The 21,806-nt window shown below is 42.2% G+C and overlaps 1 protein-coding gene across 1 annotated transcript in view; it reads left to right on the top strand.

Moving 5' to 3' along the window:
• LOC135199648 (translation factor Guf1, mitochondrial-like) overlaps window positions 1-21,806 on the top strand; it is a 324,533-nt gene that overhangs the window by 279,476 nt on the left and 23,251 nt on the right. Inside the window, exon 12 of the mRNA XM_064227805.1 lies at window positions 3,131-3,214. Within this exon, the coding sequence (XP_064083875.1) occupies window positions 3,131-3,214 (84 nt within the window). The remainder of the gene's footprint in view (window positions 1-3,130; window positions 3,215-21,806) is intronic.

Here is a 21,806-nt window from a genome sequence, read left to right on the forward strand (position 1 = left end):
TTGAACCTTCCCTTGCCTATTTATCCTAACCTAGGGGGTTGGGTCCTAGGCCTAGCCTAGGTTGGGCAAACATATTTCTCCATATTCTGCTAGCCTTAGTGTTGGAGTTCTCATCCTAGCCTGAGATTATATATTTTTTGGGCACAATCTTCAAATTCTCAGATGCTCTGCTTCTTGATTCAGCAAGATTTTACCTTTCTTCAAGAAGTAGGCTTTGGGTTGGGTTAGGTTCAATTCCTAGCTTAATCTTCCTTCATACGAGTAACCAGATCAGTACTGTAACTCATATTCTGGTGGACTTATCCTTGAAGTAGGTAGGATCCATTTTAGCTCTGTTTGTTGCTCAGGAACACTGCCATGGTGGTTCCCTAGCCTACAGGGGGCAGGGGGTAGGGGGGTGGGGGGGTGTGACCTATAATTATAGGGAGACTCCTGTGTTGAGTAGCATATTGATTGTATGTCATCATAAGTGATCACCTCATAGGAAGTCTCTACTGTTGAAGGTGCACATTTCCTGGGCAGCTCAAGGACTTCTCCCAAGTCTACAGTGCAATTACTTTGTCATACAAAAGTTTACAGTAGGAGATTTTGAGCATATCTGTACCAAGTTTTTTGTTTTAGGACATCCCCGTGGGATATCCTATTGTCTTTTCTATCTATTTGGAAGACCTTGTTAGACCCCTTCGCGGTAACTGATTCTAGAGGTCTTTTATTCATGTCCCTAGAATTGTTCATTGAAGAGGAAAACTTTTCTGCTGCCAGCTCCACTCGTTTAACAGTCGAGATGCACCAGTATGCGGTTGACACCTCTGTGGAACTCATGGTAAGCTGCATTCCAGGCAGGAGGAATGCGGTAGCTGACAATCTAGCCATTGAAGTAAAGTCCTATGTATGGAGTGGTAGTACTTCAGACATCTGCTTTTGTACATTCAGAAATTTACAATATTTAAACTCCTGGTACTTACCATAAGGAATTGGAGACCATTTGAAAGCAATTTTTTTTTAAATGAGCCTTAATCCTTCATTATACTATATAGCTTTTACTTTTGCGTCAGCGGGAGTTCGACATTGCAAAAGAAAACACAACACTTGCTTTTCAATGAATATCTATCCTCTATCTAACTACTTCCACACCCCTCACCAGGGCACAGATAGGTACAAACATTTATAGCTGGTCAGTCTACTTTTGCTGCCAGTTTCGATGGGAGATAGATTGTTAAATGTACATACTCTTTTCTGTTGGCAAAGTTGGTTTGTTTTTGTATTTTCTTTTATTTTATTTTGAATGTTGGATTGGTAAGAACCTGTAAGGTATGAGTTGCTGTAATAGGCTTTATTCCAGCTCTATTGACCCTCAAGTGATACATGTACTACTGCTGAGAGAAGGATTATAATTGGAATAACTGATGTGAATTGTATTCTAACAAAATCATGCAAAAATTGATCGTGAGTAAAGAGAGCTTGCTAGTTTGTAGAAACAAATAATGACAAGGATAGATCATAAAACGTGTTAATGGGATGCAAATTTTGTTTGCTTTCCCTTATTAGTAGCTGTGTAGGTCCTCTGCTGCTTCTCTGATCTCTTACCCCAACTAAGCTTCCTATTAATTCAGGTCATTAGATATGACATGCTTGAGTAATTTTTTGTGTTCACTTTGTGTAAGTTTTGCAGGATATTTTTTTTCTGTGCTACCCTCCCGTGGATCTCATTAAGTGTTCACTTGGAGTAAGTTTCACAGGATTTTTTTTGTTCTGTGCTACCCTCCCACAGGTCTTGTTAAGTTTGGGCATTTCAGAGAGAAGTGTAGATCTGTGCCTGCTGTCTCCTTCCTCTGTTTGGTCTGGCATCAGTGGCACCAGCTCCAGCATTAGTGGAGTCAGTTTTTTCTCCAATAGGATATTTGCAACATTTTCTTATGTCAAGTATTTGACCTTTAAAGTAGAAGATCCTGATTGTGACATTGTCAGTGTATACCAAGACGTGAAGTTTTTGTGGTCGAGAACCTAAGATATCATCTCAAGGTTCGGGAAAACTGACTTTAGAATCTGCCTCACTAGAAGAGAGTAAATAATTGAAAGCGTTGTATTATCACTTCTCAAAGGAGTTGAAGTTGACTGCTCCATACATGCATTTTGGAATCACTGGTAAGGGATGATATTTTTACCCCAACTGATGACGTATTCAGGAGAGAAACCCGCAGAAGAAATAACAGATTGAGGTGTGATTAGAATTGAAAGAATAAGATTAATGGTGCCTTAGTTCCACTTTCAAATTGAAATATTAAAGTTATTTCCACCCTATTACCTAATGTAATAAAAGCAGCATGGTTACATTTTAAGTTTAAGCCTAGAGATGTTTTTATTGTCAAGAATAATGTCTTATCCTAGGCTATTGTGGAATGAAGATACAAGGAAGCCTACTATGCGTGTTAGGTGTAGTGAAGCAGAGCATGGTGTATGTTATAAAAAACCAAATTGTATATACTTTGTGGAGATAATCATACATCCCCTTCACAGAATTGTGATGCGTACATCTTGGAAAAAGAAATACAGATGTTAAGGGTAACTGAATGCATTACATTTGCAGAGGCTAAACAGTAAATTAAGCTGGTATGTTAGACTAGGAATATCATTTTCAAGTATTGCTGCTAACAGAAGAAGAAATGTAAATATCACACATGCACACAAGCAGATACTTTCATGCCATATGGTGTGTGATTTGAAGTTCTTGTGAAGAGGGTTCCTCTAAGTCTAAAATATGCTATGGTGTAAATAAAAATGTGTATGGACATGACCCAGCCAAGGTTATGAGGCATCATGACAAGATAGTCACTGAGGCAGAGATGGAAATGAGGAAAAGAATATCACCAGAATTGCTTCCTCTCCTAATGTAAAGGGAACATAATTGGCAACCTGTACTTCTGTGGTTCGGTGAAAACCTTATTGATTTAATAAGCCATGTTAAACTAATGGGTTTGTCATAAAACAAATATAGTTTATGATGCTACCATCATGAAAACATCTTGCTTTCATTAAAAATCTTTCTAATTTGAAGTTAAGTTAATCTTGCCACCTTAAATTTTTTGTATCTTTGGATAACCAATTTAATAATTTCTACTAATGATTTTAGATTGGTATCCAAGCTGCAGTTGGAGGAAAAATTCTAGCTCGTACTAACATTAAACCACTGAGAAAGGATGTTACAGCAAAACTGGTAAGTTTCTCTTCAGTTGAATTTTAATAATAGAATATAAAATATTATAAGAACTTTTCTGCATACATATTACTTGAATGCCTAATGCAGTATTGTATTACCATTGATTAACCCTTAAACGCCATAGCGGTAAATAAAAAAATGACTCCCGTGTGCCAGAGGGGTTTGAGAGTGAGCGCGGAAGCGGAAAAAATATTTTTTTCAAAAAATCACAGCGCGCTTAGTTTTCAAGATTAAGAGTTCATTTTTGGCTCCTTTTTTTGTCATTGCTTGAAGTTTAGTATACAACCATCAGAAATGAAAAATATTATCATTATCATATATAAATAATGCGATATATGATAGCGCAAAAACGAAATTTCATATATAATTGTATTCAAATCGCGCTGTGCGCCAAACAGTTAGAGGTAACAAGTTACTTTTTTTTCGTTGTAATGTGCACTAAATTGCAATCATTTTGGTATATAAGACATTGTAAAACGATAAAAGCAACACAGAGAAAATATTATCACAAAATGATGCATGAATTCGTAGCGCGCGGACGTAAAAAAATAATTTTTTAAAAAATTCACCATAAATCGAAATATTGTTATAGAGACTTGCAATTTGTTTCAAAATAAAGGAAAATGATGGAATATTACTATACTGTAAGAGTTTTAGCTTACAAATGCAGTTTTCGACCATTTCGAACGAGTTAAAGTTGACTGAATGTCGAATATTTGTTTAAAATTTTTTCTTATATGCAAATATAAAAAAAATGAGAAATGCTACAACCTTCCAATAATTTTTGTTATATTGTGCATGTTTATGTGCACATTTTCATATATAAAAATCTAAAAAAAGCGTAATATGAAAAAGCACAAATAATAGGAGAATGTGACCTACGCGTTTCGGAGATTTTCGGCCGAGAATCGGCGCGCGGACGGAATAAAAATATTTTTTTCAAATATTCACCATAAATCGAGATATTGTTCTAGAGACTTGCAATATGTTTTAAAGTGAAGATAAATGATTGAATATTACTAGACTGTAAGATTTTTATGTTACAAATGCGTTTTTTGACCTTTTCGGTTGAGTCAAAGTTGACCGATCGTAGATTTTTTCCTATTTATCGTACTTTATATGCAAATATTTCAAAAATGAGAAATGCTACAACCTTCCAATATTTTTTGTTATATTGTCCATGTTTTTGCGCACATTTCCATATATAAACCTCTAAAAAAAGCGTAATATGAAAAGGCACAAATACGTATTAGGAGAATGTGACCTACGCGTTTCGGAGATTTTCGGCAGAGAAGGCGGCGCGAGCGGACGGAATAACAATATTTTTTCAAATGTTCACCATAAATCGAGATATTGTTCTAGAGACTTGCAATATGTTTTAAAGTGAAGATAAATGATTGAATATTACTAGACTGTAAGATTTTTATGTTACAAATGCGTTTTTTGACCTTTTCGGTTGAGTCAAAGTTGACCGATCGTAGTTTTTTTTCCTATTTGACGTACTTTATATGCAAATATTTAAAAAATGAGAAATGCTACAACCTTCTAATATTTTTTATATTGTGCATGTTTTTGCACACATTTCCATATATAAAACTATAAAATAAGCGTAATATGAAAAGGCACAAATATTAGGAGAATGTGACCTACGCATTTCGGAGATTCGCTGCCGAGAATCGGCGCGCGGAGGGAATAAAAATATTTTTTTCAAATATTCACCATAAATCGAGATATTGTTCTAGAGACTTGCAATTTGTTTTAAAGTGAAGGTAAATGATTGAATATTACTAGACTGTAAGTAATTTGCTTACCCAAAAAAAAAAACAATATTTATAATATATATATATATATATATATATATATATCTATATATATATATAGATAATATATAGATATATATATAGGTATATATAATTTTTTGTTTTTTTTATACTAAAATATATATATTACATTCTTCGATTCTGGTACCAATACATAAATAAAAGGAATGCAGGTGACACTTCTCTTTTCGCATACAATGAAATGTCTTATTATTATTTTATCATGCACAGATTCAGATATATAAAAAATTGTAATAAATATAAAAATAAATATAAAATAAATGCAGAATACTCACTCGTAATCCTGACTCTTCATTCTATTCTTGTTTTCTCCCTCCTCCATTGAAGAGTCTTGCATTTTTTTCCACTCGACATGACGAGGTACAGGTGGAGGAGGGAGACGCGCGCCCTTACTGCTGATGGACCCGGCGGCCCCGTGCGCCCTCCGCTGTCGGTTTAGGGGCCCGCTCCAATACATGACCTTAGTGTGGTACTTTCGGTCACACTCCCCTATCCTGCAAAGAGCAACTTTGCAGATACGACAGAAGAACCGGGTGTCTCTCCTTCTGCCATTCATATGGCACACCCGACACCGTTTCTGCCTTCGCCCTTGTAAGGCCTCCAGTATGTGATCCCCTGGCTGCAGCCGACACTCAGGGTCCACTACCGACGAGAAGCGGTGATGGCGGGGCCGGCAGCAAGAGGGCGTCGTCAGCAGGGGCGGCGGCAGCAGGGGCGGCGGCAGCAGGGGCGTCGTCAGCAGGGGCGTCGTCAGCAGGGGCGGCGGCAGCAGGGGCGTCATCAGCATGGGGCGGCGGCAGCAGGGGCGTCGTCAGCAGGGGCGGCGGCAGCAGGGGGCGGCGGCGGCAGCAGGGGCGGCGGCAGGTCGAGGGAAGTTGGCCCTCCTATCTGCCCTTTCCTCTAGGGGCAGATCTGCAGCTCGGGGCAGGGGTCAGTTATGGAAGGCCACTCATCGGGATCGAAGTTGATGAGGGCATTCCCGGCTACCTCTAGGAACTGTATGTGGGGGTCAACCTCGGAAAGATTGTCACCGCGGTACCCACAGTACAGTATGTAGGCATTTTGGAGGGCCAACTGAAGGATGTATTTGAGGAGCTTCTGTGTCCACCTTCTGGTTCTCCTGGCGAAGGGATAGTACTGGATGAGCTGATCAAAGAGATCAACTCCTCCCATGTGCCTGTTGTAGTGCCCAATGACGGTAGGCCGCTCGGTACGAAAACTCCTCAAACACAACTCGGCCCTGTCGACGTGTCTTCTTCCGCTGTACGATCTCTTCTTGGATGGGTTCATGACTCGTCGTAATCATGGGACGAGTCGGACACCCTTCCAACAGATGACGAAGACAGCGCCCTTCCGCCGCCACTCTGTCTCTCCTCTTGCCAGGTGTTGCGGATGACTAGCGAACCTCTTGAGGACATTTGGGGCCCCACGCACCAACCGAAGGGTACCACTGACGTGAACACCTGCTTCATACAGTTCCTGGGCCAGGGATACCGAGTTATAATAATTATCCATAAACAGGTGATATCCCTGGTTACGGAAACGTCCCACAAGATTGAATACAGTGTCACGCAGCGGTATACACTGAAAAGTCCACAACGTATCCAGTGTTGGCCTCGTTAATAAGAAAGAATTTCACACCATATTTCTTTGGCTTCTTGGGGTTATACACTTTTATACTAAGACGTCCTTTGTAAGGCATCATCCCCTCATCCAAAGACAGGTTCTTTCCAGGAATCACGAGATTACTACACCGCTCACGGATATAATCCAACACTGTGCGCACTAAAATGAGGCGATCACTGTTATTCCGGGGTATGGCCCTTCGGTTGAAGGCGTTGAAGTACCTGTCCAACGCCAGGAAATTATCACGGACATAACGCCAGGCACATTCGGCATACATAAAAAAATAATTTCTCCTCCAATATTGCCTGACGTCGACAGCAGGTGTCATACCAAAATAAATGTGGAGCCCCAAAATGCGCCATGTCAATGAGGTTGGAACCCCGCCAGTAATACGACAAGGTCGTCCTCAGCTCATACCGGCAGTACCGAGCGTAGTCCACTGTCTCGTGTACCAGGTATTCCAGCAATTCCCGCGTCAGGAAAAGCTGGATGAACCCCAAAACAGTCAGGGGTACTTGTACGGTGATCCCAGGGGTTGCCGTGAAGGGGTGCAAATTAGGAGGGGTGGGGTCCTCCGTCCACCCCTCGTCACTCTCCGACGACCGACCTTCACCTTGGCTGGCGCGACGAGCCGACCTTCTACGTGCCCGTGCGCGCGCACGGGTGCGGGCACGATATTGCACACTACCCACCCCCGTTGGCCCATCACCCTCACTTAGGCCCTCACTTTCTGTATCGTCCTCTGCGATAAAACTTGACCCCGTATCCCCACCCTCCCCCCTCCTCAGATTCCCCCTCGTAAGCACTGAACCCACTGAATTCGAGCTCACTTTCGGGATGTGAGCCTCGAACGGACATTGGGGCATATATTCATCCTCACTTTCATCGGGACTGATGTCCTCATCACTCGATGACCATCCGCCATCAAAATGAGGACTTGCGACATGTTCCCGATCAAGCTCCGATAGATATTCATCTATGTCCCTTGGTTAGAGGCCTCCCAAATGCTTACGAATGCCCCTAAGGACGCCCACATGCTTCCTAGGGGTAACCAAAGGCATACGCTGTGTTCCTAAAACACTTTCAGCCACACGTGGCCGCACAGAACGGCCTTGAAGCGCGGGGTCATGCTGGGTGCTTGGCCCCTCGCCAGCATCCAGGTCCAAAACTCACCTTACACGATCCCTTCCGACGGGTAAAACGCGCCTTTCGCGGTTCACACGTCGTTGAGACATATCTATGAATGTCCTGTAGCAACACAAATGCTCAAAGTCTCGCACAAGTCCAGAAAAACACGCTTTTCACGAAAGATCGCTCTCGGATGGTGCGCTACTGATGCTGGCTGGAGCGAGAAGAAGGGATATCGCGCATGCGCACCTGGGTCACGCTTCAAAACAAAACAAGGCCTTGATCCGTGAACTCCCAGCATCCCCCAAGGCGCGTGATTCAAAAGTTTTAGGCTGGTAGGCCTATAAGTATTTTTCCGCGAATTTTAAAAAAAACTTTTGTATGTCGACGTAAAATATGTCCAGTCGGCACCCGAGAGACAATTTATCTCGACGTAAAATACGTCCAGTCGGCGTTTAAGGGTTAATAGTAGTCAATGGAATTGATTAATAATATTAGGAAGGTTATTCTTTGAAAAAAGTTAGTCAGTTGTCATAAAAAAAATCCATATATCTCCCCTTTATTTTTTATTTATTTATTTATTTATTTTTTTGGTTAGAATTAAAAGATTGTGGTACTGAAAATTCTTATGTATGTTTTACTTATTCCAAGATACTTTCCTTTACTGGAAAACTGTTACCTTTGAGTAGATTAATTAAATGAACTTATGCACTCCTTTATTGGACAGGAAAAGCTCCTGTTCTTTAATGGATGTTCTCCCCAATAACAACAAGTTAAAGGAAATTAAAATATTTTTGCAAATCGTACCTAGGCTGAGCAAAGGTGTGGGATGTCATATGTGTGTCTGTGGAGGTTAGGCATTTAGCAGTTTTAAATTAGAACATTCCATCCGAAAATAGCTAAATTATACGAATACTTGACATCCCCTCTAAAAATGCTTATAATTGTAGTTCAGACACCAAAGACCCACTCTAAAAATGCTTATAACTGCCTCTTTTAATAGTTAAAACATAAAACTATCAACCCACTTCAAATATACCTTAAACAATTATCCTAAAACACTTTAATTTCATTTCAAAGTCATCTTACAACATTGCCCTAAAAAATATGTATGGCTTATAACTACGAGTGTATACCCTTAAAAATATATATGGCTTACAACTAAGAGTGAAAACTATAATCCCGTTCCCCTTGGTATTCAGTCATGCACATTTTCTTTCATATAGTAGTTACTATTCAAGCCTTCTCACTTTCTTTTACAAGGAAACATTGGTATGTACATAATTCATAAGAGAGAGAGAGAGAAAGAACACAACTACATGTGCACATTAAAAAATATTTGGTAATAAGATTACGTAAATCTTACAGGTACTCAATGGTGATGAATGTTGATTATGTATAGTGATGATGATGAATTAGCTGTGCAGTCCGATGAATGATGATGAAGATATGACTGCACAGCAAAGTAGGAGGTTTGTTAGGGTTTTTGGGTGTCACCACCTTGTTGAGGTAATTGAACTGTCGTCGAAGGTGTTACAATAGGGTTGCATGAGCTCATTAAGGGATTTTGACGAAGCAAAAATCTATTTCGGGGGGAAGACCTGTGTCGCCCAGTGAAAAGTTCCTGTAGCTCACTTTTCTAAGTATAAATAGATTCTAAATATACCAGAGAAAAAAGCTAGCATGGTGTGCTGAGGTTACTACCCTCGCGCGAGCACCCAAAGGGTGTCGGGTATAAAGTACAAGGCGAGTGGAAGCCACTATTCACAGGTCTTCTGCCAGTTAGAGGATTCCTTTCCAAAATCCCTCTCCTGGAAAGAGCCATTGCAAAGGCCTCTCCTCCCTCTCGCTCCTGCTACTACTACCCAATCCGCGCGCCATCTGCATTCCTGGATTAGACACCTTAGCTTGGATTGGTTAAGGGTGGGAAATTAATTAGAAGGGATGGGTTCACTGGGCGACACAGGTCTTCCCCCAGAAATAGATTTTTCCTTCATAAAAATCCCTTTTCTGGGTTCGACCTGTGTTCGCCGGTGAAAAGGTACCAGAGGATTCCCATCCAAGCTTATCAGATACCAGACAAGTCTAAAAGGAAGGAGTTAATGAAACCTAAGGTTCATTTAAAAAATAAAATTATACTTGCTTGCTAATTACACTAGGGCTTAAACTATGACTTATAACTAGTAACAATATAATAATATAATACTCTTAAGTATGGTATCTTAGAGTAATATACTAGGGTATGTACAGGCGGGTCCATAAAATAAATATGGTCTCAACATTATATATACATGTTCCAGTGGCAGGATGACGACCAAACCCTCAAGACCCGGAGGAGAGAGGTCTGGTGGGGAATACGAGCGAGGCAGGTAGGAAGGAGAGAGTATTAAGGAAAAGGGAAAAAAGGGATTTGACAAGATTCATCAGTCAGGGGAGACTATGCTCCCTGCAGCAACCGCTGGGAATTTAGTGGATCAATACTAGCGTCCTTTTGAGCTGCAAACTTCATGAAGTCCATAAAGTTAGGGCATTCAGAATTCTTGAGGAAGCTGACACAGTCTAAGTTTGTACTGTCTGTGTCAGTTCTGGTCGAGGGATCCGTCTGGTTTGGAGCTTCAATTCTAGAAGAAGTGGGAACCAGTTGCTCTTTGCCCAATTGGGTGCCACTAATGCTACTTGTCCTGTGAAAGATCTTAGCGTGTGCAGAACCTTCATCAGAAGATTCACTGGTGGAAAAAGATAAATATTCTGCCAATTGTTCCAATCTATGGACATCGCATCCGTGGCGTACGCCAGAGGGTCCAGGTTCGGTGCCACATAACACAGTAGTTTGTGGTTGGCTTCTGTGGCAAATAGATCTACCTGAAGGTCCGGGATTTGCTTGCAAATCCACCAGAATGACTTTCTGTCCAGGGACCACTCCGATTCCAACGGAGCTGTCCTGGAAAGTGCGTATGCGATAACATTTCTTACTCCCGCCAGGTGAGTTGCTGACAGGTGCCAATGGTTTTTCGTCACCAATGAGAATATCGCAATGAATACGTGATTCAGTTTGCTTGCCTTGGAGCCTCCTTTGTTTATGCAATGGACCACCACTAGACTGTCCGAGACTATTCTCACATGACTGTTCCTGGCCGGAGCTAGTCGTTTTAAGGTTAGGAAAACTGCCATAGCTTCTAGAATATTGATGTGGAACTGGCGGAACATACTTGACCATGTTCCTTGTACCTTCTTGTATTGTGAATATCCTCCCCAACCGCTCTGTGATGCATCCGTGTGGATGAATAGAGACAGCAGAGGGAATTACAGTGGTACTGACTTGGCTAGATTCCTGTGTTTCGTCCATGGACAAAGCCGCTCTGTCAGAATAGGTGGAATTATTGAGATCTTGTCCCTGAGCCTGTCGTTGGCTCTCTTTCTCCAGACTCAATTGATGTCTTTCAATCTGACTTTTAATAGGACGTCTGTTACTGAAGCAAACTGTAGTGAACCTAGGATTCTCTCTTGGGTACGCCGAGACGTCTTTTTGTTCTTGAGGAACTGTCTCGTAGACGCTGCTATCTCCTTGGTCTTCCTGGGTGGAAGAGATACCTTGTGTGTTATAAGGTCCCATTGGATTCCCAGCCATTGGAAGTGGGAGGCCGGAACCAGCCAAGATTTTTCCTTGTTTATCTGAAACCCCAGAATTTCCAAGAAATTTATCACTTTGGCTGTTGATTTGTGGCATTCTTCAACGCTGGTTGCCCAAATGAGCCAGTCGTCTAGATAGGCTACAACATAACTCCTTGAGTTCTTAGTTCCTGAACTATTGTCTCTCCTAGTTTGGTGAATACTCTGGGCGTGATGTTGAGCCCGAATGGCATGACTCTGAATGAGTAAGTTTAGTTTCCTAGCCTGAAGCCTAGGTACAGAGAGAAGTTCCTTGCTATTGGAACATGATAGTAAGCGTCTGTAAGATCTATAGAGGTGGTGACAGCCCCACGGGGAAGTAAGGTCCGTACCTGCAAGACTGTCAACATGCGGAACTTGTCGCAACGAATGTATGAGTTGAGACGGGACAAGTCCAGAATTACTCTCTTTTGTCCGAGTCCTTCTTTGGGACACTGAACAGACGTCCTTGAAACTTCAGTCGTTTCACTCTCTTCATGGCCTTCTTCTGTAGGAGATCTTTGTTGGCCTCTGATAAAATTTGAATGGCGGAGGGGGCCCTTTCACCCATTTCCACCCTAGGCCTTTCGAGACTATACTGTGGGCCCATGGGCTGAAGGTCCATTGGTCCCGGAAGAGACATAATCTCCCTCCTACCTGCGGGTTCTCACTGGCTGGATGCAGGTTTGCTGCCTCTGCCTCCCCGGAAGCCTCTACCCCTTGGTCCGCCTCGTAGCCAGGAGCCACCTCTGGCCCTGCTACTTCCCGCATGCCTATTGTAGCTGCGAAATCCATCTCTTGCTTCATAGGTGGGGTTAAAGGCTGGGGAGGTTACTAAAGCTGTGGAAGTTGAAGGCTGTTGAGCTGGCAGAGTCTGCAGAAATACGAACTGCTGTTGTGGATGACCCTTAGTAGTTGAAGGCTTACCGATTTGTGACACCGGAACTGCTTGCACGACCGTTTGAGGACGGGAGGCCTGGTAAGGACTGAATTTCCTTGGCCTCTTCTTGGGTCTCGTCTGGTTTCTGTGGGCCTCAAACTTCCGTTTGAAGGGGAGACCCCAACGGACCCACAGACTTTGGTTGGCTCTGGCTGCCTCCCAAGAGACGTTGGTAACTTCGTCTTCCGGGACCAAGTTCTCTCCCCATATTGAGGATTTTATTAGCCTATTGGGTTCATGCCTTATAGAGGCACCCGCCAGGACATACTTCCTACAAGCTCATCTCGCCGGTGCAAAGCCGTAGAGGTCTGACTGGAAGGTCTGTAATAGACCTTTCGTCAGGACCTGGAACACCTGTTCTTTATGGTACGTAGTGGCTAATAACTCCGCCGTAGTGATGGAGTTGATAGATCTTCCTAGCCTAGATCGTGCCTCAAATTTCGCCTAGATCAAATGGTCCGGAATTTTAGGCAGCCTCTCAGAAAATAGAGTGGAAGCACAATCCGGGTCCAGTTTACCTGTCGTAAACGTGGCCGGAGCTTCGTCCCAGAACTCCCTACCTGCAGGGAAGAGAAGAGAAGTAGCCTCTGTCTCATTCAGTCCTGGTAGGGGTTTACCCTCTGCTGCCGCTTGTAGGGTTAGTTCCGCTACCTTGTCTGTACAGGGTGATGGAACATTATCTGGGGTCACAAACATGGTGAAAGTACCCTTGTGGGGCGTCAACTTAGTGTTGATGCATTCCCATTCGGTGAGGGTGCGAACCCAAGCAGCCTGGGCTTGGTCCCTAGGGAAGATCACTGTCTCCTTCGGGACCTTGTCTACTCTGACTAGCACATGTTCTGCTAGTCTGACAAATCCTGGAAAGGGAAATTGGAGACCCACCGGGAAGAGCTCAAAGTCTTCCAACGGGCGGGTTCCGCAGCCTTCATAGTTAGCTTCCCATCTGAAAAAGGGGCATGTAAAGCTAACCGCCACGGGTTGTTTTTATCAAATGGCGGCAGCTTTGACGCATCCGGCACTGTCATAGCCAGCAACGAGCGGGGCCGGAGCTATAACTCCGGCTAGAGCTGAAGCTAACTCCGGCGAGAGCATGCAACTTAACCTAGGTATTGGTTTAAGCCTTACTCACTAACAAGTTCAACTAACTGAATGAATTAAAGAAAAACTTTAAATATAATTGCCTGCTCCTGTTTCTGTTCTTGGGGAGTAGGTATATGTCTGGTATGTGGGATATGGGAACCGCCGGACCGGAGAAGAGGAAGACCTCATCTCTGTTATGGTCGGCCGGATCCGAAGGCTAGGTATTATCATAGTCTAATGCCTGACCTACCCACTGCCTCCATCGAGGTGGGGAGCGCCGCAAGAACAGGAACGGAGCTCCGGCAAGCTTAGCGTCACACTCCTTTAGTGGATGTGAGGGTGAGTCACTGTCCGTCAGTACCCTTAAAAGGTCCGTAGGTGTCTTATAATAAAGTCCCCATAGCCTAGCCAACTCAACGTCTCGTCTCTCATTGTCCTAAGTAATGCCGACCGCACAGACCGAAGCGGCGGATCAGGGGAGGATAATTCCTCTGTCTAATCCTGCCTACCTCTATCGGGGGGAGCGTAACTCCTAGCCCTAGTCTGAAGTCGGGGGTGGCCAACTGGAGAGAGAGACCGTTGAGCGGCAAAGCTGTGTCATCTGGAGCAATAGCCGCCGGCTGGAGCAGTACTAGACCGTTATGCTGGCGTATATATGCACTCAGAGACACAGGGTTACATATAGAATTAGTAAACCCCCTCCCCTTTCACCCCACTTACCCTCCTCTCTTTCCCACTTAAGTAAAACTCGAGCGGCCGTTCATCGTTAAGACTACTAGCACCACGAGTTACCAGAGTCGGCAGAGCCGAGCTAGGTAGTGGTGGTGGTGGTGGTGGTGGTGGGGTGTCGGTTGTGATCGCTTGGCCATCGATCCGATCAGAGATGGACACCTATTGGAGGTTGCGTAGGCTACCACTGTAGGGGTGGTAGTCCGACTGGGCCTGTGGCCCGTCGTGGTTGGTACCGCAACCGATCGGTGATCGCTCTCGACCAGGGGGACATGGCCTGCTATTAAAGTTGTATTAAAGGAGGCTAGGCCAAGCCGAAGACAACCAGACCACTTATACAGACAAAATATCATAATAATAATAATTATAATACTCTCTAAATTTAATAATGAGGTATCAAGGAAAGAGTTGTAACTAAGGATAAGGAGACTACCTAGTATGGATCTAGCCTAACCTTCCGAGATCACTACGGAACCGGACTGTTAGGCCAAATCTCCTCTAAGACATCATAATGTGAACATTAGCCCTCGACCAAACCTACTAAAATCGAATTTTTTCGATTCAGATTGGCAGGGAGGATAGGTCCAACAATGTGAAAGGATAGAAGGGTTTTCTATCCTTGATATCCTCCCCTCTCGCACCGTAGTGCCAGCAGGGGGAGAGGCATAAAGGGTACAGGGTTTGAGACACCTAGCCTACCTTCCAAGTCTGACCTAGGCTTGGTCGGTTAGGCTAGGGGGTTGGGGGGGAAAGCAACTCTTCCAACCTCTTCAGTGATAATAAATCTACTTGCATATTTTACATCTATTTGGTTCGTATTAAAACAGTAAATCATGCAAAGTCACATCGGGAGAGGGAGGAAGAAGGCTTTCTCTCTCTTGTCACTTGATAACTGCGATAGACTACTAGTAGCCTACCGATTTTACATGAACAATATATTGATATTACGCTGAGATAGGCACAAACACACTCTTGGGAAGTGTGGGGGGGGGGGTCTAAAATTAAACAACCTTTCTTTAAAACCCCAGTCCTTAACCCCAGAGTACGTCAACAGCGAGTTAGGCCTCTTTACGAACCAATTCTACTCTAATAATAGATAAACACTTAATATAAGATACGTTTGATGATTGTATGAATAAATTTTTTTGGTCTATATTATATCTAAAAGGAAATTAATGAGAACCAGAGCTCCACGTGTTCTGATGATGCTCCCAAAATGGCGGACACGCCAATGGCCCCCCAATACATTTCTAAGGGGCCGAAGGCCAATTTGGGAAGCTCGCAACTGTATAAGTTATGAAAACACAAATTGGAATACTCAACTTAGAAGGAGGAGGAAGTTCTGCAGATGCCATCACTAAATCACAGAAATTACGGGAGCAACGAGAAAAGCTTGCACTGGTTATGAAGTCTAAGTACAGGAATGCAGATGGCGCACGGATCGGGTAGTAGTAGCAGGAGCGAGAGGGAGGAGAGGCCTTTGCAATGGCTCTTTCCAGGAGAGGGATTTTGGAAAGGAATCTTCTAATTGGCAGAAAACCTGTGAATAGTGTCTTCCACTCGCCTTGTACTTTATACCCGACACCCTTTGGGTGCTAGCGTGAGGGTAGTAACCTCAGCACACCATGCTAGCTTTTTTCTCTGGTATATTTAGAATCTATTTATACTTAGAAAAGTGAGCTACAGGAACTTTTCATTGGCGAACACAGGTCGAACCTACAAAAAGCCATTGGAAAAATTTGTCAATCTTTCCTCAGAATCATTCCATGCCTCTATCATTGTCTGCAGCTGCCTGCCTTTCTTAAGAATTTTGTACAGACCATGAAATTCTTCAAAATCCTGGTCCGTTGTGGAGATAGAGAGTACATGAACAAAGGCACCAAGTTCTTCTCCACCAAGGTCCATCCTAAGCTTCTACTCACTTTACATTCCTTCTTGATGAAGGCAACATCACTCAATGCCACGCCATAAAAGGCTATATTTCTTCATGACTTTTGCCTTCTCTTAACATAACAATCATGTCTACTTCTCCGTCTGACGCATAGGCTCTTGTCCAGATACTGTAGAGGCAGAGCGTTTAGGAGGCATTTTTGGGCACTATTAAAAAAAGAAATGTGAAGTTCGCACAGTACACAACACACACACAATAGAGGGATACACATTAAACTGAAAAGCTGAGCAGAGATGCTGGGTCATTAGTCTATCATATTGTACAGTACTGCGCATATCAACATTGATATTCTGCACATATTGTATATGTAGGCAGTTTGTGGAATGACGGGACTACGGTATGTTTACGTCCGTGGAGTATTTCATGTTACTGTTCAGTATTGTATACCATATTTTCATGACTAAATACGTAAATTTTTTTATGATGAAGAAAGATTTATGAATTTTCAAATATTTCAGTACTGTAATACGTATATTAATGTAAACACAGCAAAATGTCAAGAACATGTATTCTTTTTTTTTTTCTTAAGACGTGTTCTACCCAAGTCAAGTGATCCACAGAGCTCTGGCGAAGGAAAATGCATCTTGGGATTCTGATATACCCAGGCACCATGATACCCGACGCTCTTATTGGCTGTTGTCTGCAAAGTAGCCAATCCAGGAGTGCCATTCTTTTTTCTTGCCACTCATTGGCTGTACACTTGGCACTGATTGGCTGGACACCCTAAGACTTTATCTCATGGAGATGGGCTCTGGGTTTCACATCTCATCCAGTTCATCACGTACTAAATCTCTGTGTACTTTGTGTCTCATTTTAATTCTTTGTGTGTCTGTTTTAATCGTTCCCTAAGATGCTTACTAAATGCCCAGCTCCTTCCAAGGCAAAGAGCCTAAGCACGAGAAGGTGGTCATGAAGCTTGATGAGAAGGTAAAATTTCTTGATATGCTGAAGGAAGGAAGGAAAATTTTACACCACAGTAGCCCGCCATTTTAGCGTGAATGAGAGTACTGTAAGGTACATCAAGAAGAAAGAGGCGGAAATAAGAAAGACCATGAGTCTTAGCTTCTTCGGTAGTGCATGAACAGTTTCTACAGTGTGTTATAAGACATATATATATATATATATATATATATATATATATATATATATATATATATATATATATATATATATATATATATATATATATATATATATATATAGATAGATAGATAGATATATATACACAGGCAATCCCCGGGTACGATGGGTTCGGCTTACAACGTTCCGAGGTTAATGCACTTTTCAATTATATTCATCAGAAAATATTTCCAGGGTTACGACGCATGTTCCAGGGTTTACGACGCCACCAAAAATGCAAAATAATCAGAATTTGAAGGGTTTTTTGATGAAAAATGCAATAAGAATGCAGTTTACATAGTTTTGAATGCTTCCAAAGTATTAAAACTCAGGTTTTCTTGGGATTTTTGATGATGTTCCGGCTTACGACGATTTTTCGTTTTGGGTTACAATGCGTCTCAAGAACGTAACCCCTGTCGTAACCTGGGGAGACTGCCTGTATATACATATATATGTGTATATATATATATATATATATATATATATATATATATATATATATATATATATGATTTTGGCATTATATCAAGCACTGGGGCAACTAAGGCCATTCAACGCAGAAACGGAAATTGACAGTAAAAGGTTTGAAAGGGGTAACAGGAGGAAAACTTTGCAGTTGCCTATGAAACAATTGTTAGGAGAGGGTGGACAGTAAGATGGAAGAGAGAATATGAATGAAGGTACAGTAAAAAGAATGAAAGCAGTTGCAGCTAGGGGCCAAAGGGATGCTGCAAAGAATCTTAAGTAATGCCTACATTGCACCGAATGAGGTGCACTGACGGCACTACCCACCTACAGGGACATTTGCATTATGGATATAGGACTGCCGTAAGAACACCCCCTCGACACCAACATCATTTCCAATTAAGCAAACAACTGTACCAGCAGTTTTCAACTGCTACAGAAGGTGACGACGCAAGGGAAGCAGTCTTCTTAGGCTTTGATGAACCTGCGAAAGATGAAGAAGAGGAAGAGCCACAAACAAGACCATTGTCAGCTCTTCAGACCAGCAAGGGATGGTTCAAACTTTCAGAGGTGGTTCCAACTGAAGAGTGATTCTCTGCATGGGGAAGCAGGATTGGCAGATACAGAAGTGGCCGTGAAATATCCCGAGACCTTCAAGAAAATCATCAGGGACAAGGGTTACCATCCAGAACAGGTGTTCAATATGGACAAGACTGGCTTGTTCTGGAAGAAAATGCCAACCCAGACATACCTCATGAAGGATAAAGCCAGAGCCTCTGGGTTCAAGGCCCAGAAGGATAGGGTTACCCTCATAGTGTGGGAATGCAGCCAGCTTGCTGAAACCAGCCATCATTTATAAGGCTGCGAACCCCAGGGCCTTCAAGAATGAGAACAAGGGGTTGCTGCCCGTGTTTTGGATGCAAACCCCAAGGTCTGAATCACCAAAGTCCTAACATCTAATTGGTTCATTCAGAGCTTTATTCCTCAAGTTAGGCAATACCTGCACAACTTGTGCATGGAGTTCAAGGTGCTGTTGATTATGAATAATGCTGGTGGCCATCCCCTGGATTTTTATTATGAGGGAGTCCAGCTCATGTTCCTCCCTGCCAATACCCCTGTCTCCTCCAGCCTATGGATCAGGGCATGATCCATGCCTTCAAGGCACTCTACAAATGGAATTCCCTTGAGCACCTTGTGAATGCAATGGATGCTGACAGTGAAATTTATGTTGGAGGAGTATTGGTGTAAATTCATGAGTGCCACGTCTGACCTGTCACCAACCAATCCTTGAAGGACATGAAAGAGGAGACCCTGAATGCATGCTGGAAGAAGTTGTGGCTGGAATCTGTGCCTGATTACAAGGGCTTCTCTCCTGAAGAAATTCAACATTTGGCCATTGACAAGGCGCTCCAGTTGACCAGGATTCTTGTTGGAGAAGGCTTTGGTGACATAACTGAGGATGAAGTCTGCACCCTCACTGATGCCCACTCTGACCCTCTGATGACATGCCAGGTTCAGGGGATGAGCAGGAGGATGAGGGCCTGTGTTTGGAATGTCTGTCCTTACTTAAGAGGATGATCAAGGAGGCGCAGAAGTTGGTTATGGTATGGGATCCTTATATGTTATCATTTAGTATTAATTGTATTAATATTTGAAAATTTGTAATTATTACAGGTACAGTATTACAGTAATTATTACAGGCACAGTATTACAGTACAGTTAACCCCCATTGCATTCTCATGATTAGCTGACTCACCATTGAACCTATCTATAAATTATTCACAATTCGTCAATTCAAAGATTTTTCCATCGATAAATATTCACTACTAACGTTTCCAGAGGCCGTGTAATAGTGTTTTTTTTTAATAACTCCTAAAATAACTGATGGATTTCCATGATATCAAAGCAGGGAGCGCTTCATACAATGGCTTAATTTTGGGAAATACTGTGCATTGCCAATTACGTTTCATTAACTTTTTTACTTAAGAAAATGAGGCTAAAGCCAGTCTTAGCCACCCACACATTCGCAAAAGTGATGACGTCCCTCAGTGACGTTGGTATAACGTTTCTTCCCCTGTACCTCCCATCCCCCGAATTGTTAAACGCCTGTTTAACTCCATAGATAATTGTCATATGACCTACCCCAAGCAATACGAAATTCTTTGTCAGTAAAAGTTCAGCATACCTGGTAATGTGATTCGTGACTTTAGACTTTACCTAAACACAAGACCAACCTTTTATATCTTACCCACTCACATTGAAGATCAAGAATGAGACTTACGACAGGAGACGAAAGAAGCCATGCTAACCCTACACTTCGCACTTCAAGCGAGTGTTGGTAAAGCAATAGAAATATAGTTTTCTTTAGGTTAAGCCGTAGGACTCATTCTTCCATACAACACAGGTTACTCAATACATCAATAGCCAGGAAGAAAATGACAGAGAGCATTGTTCGATATAATTTATCATATCAATTTCACCAGAGAGAGTAGCTTGAATTCCTTAGAAGGTAGACTTCTAAAAGATGTTTCATATAAGGGCATTGACATCGGCCTTTTGATAAATTTTGAAATCATATATATATATATATATATATATATATAATATATATATATATATATATATATATATATATGTGTGTGTGTGTGTGTGTGTGTGTGTGTGTGTGTGTGTGTGTTCATACATACACAAGATTTATTATATTTCAACCTATAGTTTTTATATATTTATTTACATTATAAGTACCAGTACGTATTTTGTTACTTAAAAGGTATGTGACAAATATCATTGCGACTTTGTCACTGGAATTATACCAGACTTCAATTAATGAACCAATCAACCTTACTTTGAGAAATCCATTGACATTGTCTACATGCCAAGCTGATATACTCGTATCAAAGTATTCATTAGCTTTGCTTTTCCAAAATAATGTTATCACCAATTGCTGGAAAGCATAGATATATGAGGGATGAACAAAATCAAGAAATGGCCACTTATACATTTTACTCATCATCAGTCTCAAGGAAAAGATCGTTTTCCTCGTCACTATCAATGTTGATGATGACCGGATCTATACTGTCTTGAATATTATCTGAAAGCCAGTAATCGTCTTCAAAATATCTTGATCTCCTGACAGCGCCAGCCCACGTCTCCCCTGTTATAGCAAGCCTGGCCTCTTCAAGCCTGGTAAAGAGATCAGCACGGGTAAACCGCTGCAACAAGGAGCGCACCTGTCGTTTCTTACAGCCCCACACCTGCTCGATGTGTTGAGCTCAGGATGGGCAGGGGCAAGCGAACCACTTCATGGCCCCATTCACAGATTATATTATCCACAATGTAAACTGGTTTCGGCCAGTTGCCCCTGCATATCTTTAGAAGCTCAGGGGGTGTTTTGCGTGAGCGGGATACTGTATTTTTCGAGACCTGAGCCAGTTAACCAAATCCTCCTTTTTTGTAGCTGTTGTTGGGCACCGGCTATCTCCTGTCAATTGGCTATGGTATGGGGCGTTGTCTAGCACCAGCACCGAGGGATCCTCAAGCGACGGCAGGAGCTGTGAGTTAGCCACCGAATAAATATCTCTGAATTCATTTCTCCATTGTAGTCGCCGGTTTTGTTTCGCAGGGAAGCATAAAAATTAATCTTCCCCATAGCATCAGCAACTCGTTCACATGGCCTGTAGGAAAAAAAATACATTTTGAAATAACAAAATAAATATATCTATAATATATAATATATATATTTATATTAATATTATATTATTAGATATATATATATATAATAACAAATATATGGCTTGCAGTATATTGCAATATATCATGTACTTATTAAAGTCATACTTTTCTTACCGATTTATACTAATTTTCAGGCGGTTTCTTTCTTTCTCTCTGTTGTAAATGGTGAAGAGTTTCAGCGCAATTGTAGTTTTGCAATGGCGAGGACAAAGCAACACATTTGCCATAACTAAAGTCGAATCTATATGAAATAGTTCAGAGCTACTACTACAACTGCTGCCGATGATTACCTTGGATGTACTAAAAGGGCTCTGAGTAGGAGTCGAAGTC

This window comes from Macrobrachium nipponense, chromosome 26 (assembly GCF_015104395.2).
Source record: "Macrobrachium nipponense isolate FS-2020 chromosome 26, ASM1510439v2, whole genome shotgun sequence".
Taxonomy (NCBI): domain Eukaryota; kingdom Metazoa; phylum Arthropoda; class Malacostraca; order Decapoda; family Palaemonidae; genus Macrobrachium; species Macrobrachium nipponense.